Source organism: Fonticula alba (genome assembly GCF_000388065.1).
Source record: "Fonticula alba strain ATCC 38817 unplaced genomic scaffold supercont2.2, whole genome shotgun sequence".
Lineage (NCBI taxonomy): Eukaryota > Rotosphaerida > Fonticulaceae > Fonticula > Fonticula alba.
The window spans coordinates 1,566,498-1,570,127 of record NW_009242972.1 but is presented as its reverse complement, the minus strand read 5'-3'; the positions used below and the strand labels follow the sequence as shown (position 1 = coordinate 1,570,127).

The following is a 3,630-nucleotide window of genomic DNA, read 5'->3' as shown; positions in this document are numbered from 1 at the left end:
CCCGCCACTTAGTAACGGAGCCAGGCGGTGGCGCGCTCGACGCGGTTGTACTCGGGCAGACCCTCGATGGCACCAATACCAACCAGGACCGGGTCGCGGTTGTAGATGCGCTCCATGCAGGCATTGCGGACATCCTGGACGGTGACGCTGGACACGCGAGCGACAAGCTCGGCCGGGGGCAGGCGGCGGCCGAAGGAGAGGACGCTGCGGCCGATGTCCTCGGCGATGAGGGAGTTGCTGTCCAGGCCGTTCATGACGGAGGTGAGGTACTGCTTCTTGGCGCGCTCGACCTCCTCCGGGGTGATGTCCAGGCACAGGCGGACCATCTCATACTGGGCGCTGTAGAGCAGGTCATCAAGGCGGAGCTTGTTGTCGGTGACCATCTGCAGGCCGAAGAGACCGGTGTCCTGGTAGCAGATGTTGAAGGCGGCGAAGGAGGAAACCAGCTCGTCGACGGCGAAGCGGCGGGCCAGGCGCGAGGAGACGTTGGCACCACCGGCGATGTTGCGGTCCCAGGAGCCGAGGATGCTCTGGGCGATCATCATCGGGAAGTAGTCCGGGCTGGTGTGGCTGACACCCTCATGGGCCAGGCCGACATAGGTGTAGGGCATCTCGTCGTTGCGGACGCGGATCTCCGAGCCGATGATGCGCGGCTTGACCAGGGCGGGCTTGGTGTCCACGACGTCCGGCAGGCCGGCGAAGACGTCGGCAGAGATCTTGACCAGCTCGTCGTGGTCCACGCCGCCGGCGCCGACGACCACCATCCGCGAGGCGGTGTAGTTGTTCTTGACGTAGTTCTGGATGTCCTCGCGGGAGATGGAGTTGATGTTCTCCGACGAGCCGAGGATGGTCATGCCCAGGGGGTGGCACTGGTAGGCGGCCGAGTGGAGCAGGTCGTTGAGGTACTCGATCTTGTCGGCCTCGATGGACTCGAGCTCGCGCTGGATGACCGAGCGCTCGCTCTCGATGTGGCGGTCCTCGTACTTGGAGTTCTGTGCGGGGGGGGGGGACAGCAAAGCCGTCAGCGTCAGAAGGAGGCGAACAGAAGGCGGGGCGCGAGCGACGCGCCAGGAGGGGGAAGAAGCACGCACGAGGAGCAGGTCCGACAGGAGCTCCATGACCTGGGGGACGTTCTTCTTGAACACGCGGGCATAGAAGGCGGTCTGCTCGCGGGCGGTGTAGGCGTTCAGGTGGCCGCCCATGTTCTCGATCTCAAGCTCGAGGCTGGGGCCGGTGCGCTTGTGGGTGCCCTTGAAGGACACGTGCTCCAGGAAGTGGGCGACACCGTTGGTCTCCTCGGTCTCGTAGCGGCTGCCGGTGTCGATCCAGACACCAACGCTGGCGGTCTCGGAGCCGTTGTTCTCGGTGCACACGCGCAGACCATTGGGCAGGGTGGTCATGCGGGTCTCCGGGCCGGCCAGAGAGGCGGCGGTCTGCGTGGCAAACATGCGCGCCAGGGGGCGGGCGGAGGCGCTGGTGAGGCGGGTGGTGGCGGCGGAAAGCATCTTGTTGGGTTTCTGCTTGTAGGGGGGGGGGGGCGGGGCGCGGGTGGACGGATGGGTGGCAGGGGTGAAGAGTCGCAAGGGGGAGGCGGCGCGGTGTTAGGGGACTCGGCAAGGGCGGGCAGCACAGGGGGTGGGAGGACAAGGAGGAGACCAGGCGGCGAAGGCGGCGAAGGAGGAGGGAGGAGGGAGGGAGAGGGCCGCATGGAGCCATGGGCTGGATGTGCGTGGAGCAGGGGGGGGGGGGGGGGGGGGGGGGGAGCAAGCGCGAGCCCGGCCTCCCAGTCAGCCGCTCGCGGTAAGGTAAGCTGGCTGGCCGGTTGGGCAGGTGGTCGAGCCAGGACGCCAGACCGCCGGCGCTCGGCAGCCTGACCGGAGGAGGCCGCGGGCCGGCCGGCCGGCCGCCGGGCCGAGGGACGCATCGGCGCGGCTGCCGCGTGGGGCGTGCGGGCGCACGCGCGGCGCATCGGTGCAAAGAGACCAGGGCAGAGGAGGGACCTCAGCAGGAGGTCCACCCTCGGGAGCTCAGTGCATATGTGTGTGCGCGCACGTACGTGCGTGTACGTGGAATACACATGCGCATGGAGCACGCGGGCCAAACAGCCCTACAGCGCGGCCAGCAGCAGGGCGGCAGGGGCGAAGGTGTGGACAGGGGAGGGGAAGGGGGGCAGAGGCGGAGGGGGAGGCGGAGGGGGGGGGGGGGGGGGGGGGGGGGGGGGGGAACAGAGAGGGGGGAGGGGGGAGTCTTGACGAAGGGCACGCGGGGTACGCACGACCAAAAGCCAATCACAGGTTAGGGGAAACGCGGAGAGGGAGGCTTTTGGAAGCCAGACCAGCCGGCGAGCCCAGGCTCCGGTGGTTTTTCAGGTCCCCCCCGCCGCCGGCCCTCGACGCCCGGCGGCACCGCGAGAAGCGGGCGCGAGTGCATGTGCGGGTGCGAGTGCGGGTGCGTCGGCGCCAGACAGCCACCCCGGCCCGCTGGCCGGGGGCCCCCGTGCTCTTGCGCCAGATACCGCGTCCAGGTCCGCGGAGCTGGCACGTCGCGGGAGGGGGGGGGGGCGGGGGACGGGCTGGAGAGGACAACAACCCATCAGGCGCCAGCCGCCCACACCGCCGGGGTGTGACGCCACGCCCAGCATGTCCCCGGCGCGTCCCGGGCCCCTGCCCCCGGCGACTGGTGCGCCTCTACATCTAACGGACGCGGGGCGCGGGCGGGGGACAACCAGCACGCCGGCGTCCGTGTGTGTGTCTTCGCCGGCGTCCGGGGCCGCGCACCGTGCGCCGCGCCCGGGTGCCCCGGCTCGCCCCGGCCAGGGAGCGGGGGGGGGGGAGAGAGCCCGTCCGCGGCAGGAGGGTTGGGCGGGCAAATGCCCACACCCTAAAAAAGGCCCAAGGGGGAGGGGCGCGCGCGCGCGCGCGCGGAGTCCTGGTCCCCCGCTGCTCCCTGGTGCGCCCCCCATCGTCCGTTGTGCACACATGCGCGTGCCCGGGCGTGGCAGGGCCCGGCGCCGGGGATGATTCATAGCCCACCCAAAGGCCCATTAAATAAGCCTGACCAATATATGTTTAAATCATCCCGCCCCTTCTCGGGCACGGCCCCCGGCTGTGTTCCCGGCCCCGTCTACCATCTGGTGCGCGGAAGGCTCGGACGCGGGTCGAGCTCGCCAGCGTACCGGGGGGAGGCACTTCGCGGCCCTGCGCCCTCCCCCCCCCCCCCCCGGACCCGGGCCAGCTGCCTACCTTCAGGTTACGTGCGCCGGGCGTCGACGGGCACGCCTCGTTCGGCGTACACAGAGGCCGGTCGCGAGCGCGCGCGCACTCGCGCACGCACGTGCCCCGTCCCTTGCGTTTCGCGCTGCCCATCGCCCCGCGCACTAGAGGCGCCCCGGAGGAGAGGGGCCCACCCGAGCCCCAGCCCGAGGGCAACTAGGTTTTATTGTAACAAGGCCAGTGTGTCCCGCCCCGCCGCCGGCCCCCCCCCCCCTTTGGCCCCGGCCGCCACCCCGGGGCGGGAGTCCGTTGGGGGGTTGTTGCCCCGGCCCGCAAGTTCTTGCCCCCCCCCCCTCCCCCCCGTCTGCCTGGACCTCCGCCAACGAAGGCCGGGCCGTTTGGTCGCTTGCGGCAAACG

At 70.5% G+C, this 3,630-nt stretch overlaps 1 protein-coding gene across 1 annotated transcript; it reads right to left on the bottom strand.

Moving 5' to 3' along the window:
- Window positions 1-2,317, bottom strand: H696_01367 (hypothetical protein). Its single transcript, XM_009495261.1, has 3 exons — window positions 2,276-2,317; window positions 1,092-1,517; window positions 1-992 (listed from the first exon to the last, which is right to left on the bottom strand). The coding sequence occupies exons 2-3, from the start codon at window positions 1,503-1,505 to the stop codon at window positions 9-11; spliced, it is 1,398 nt and encodes a 465-aa protein (XP_009493536.1). The 5' UTR covers window positions 1,506-1,517; window positions 2,276-2,317; the 3' UTR covers window positions 1-8.
- Window positions 2,318-3,630: the final 1,313 nt, after the last annotated feature.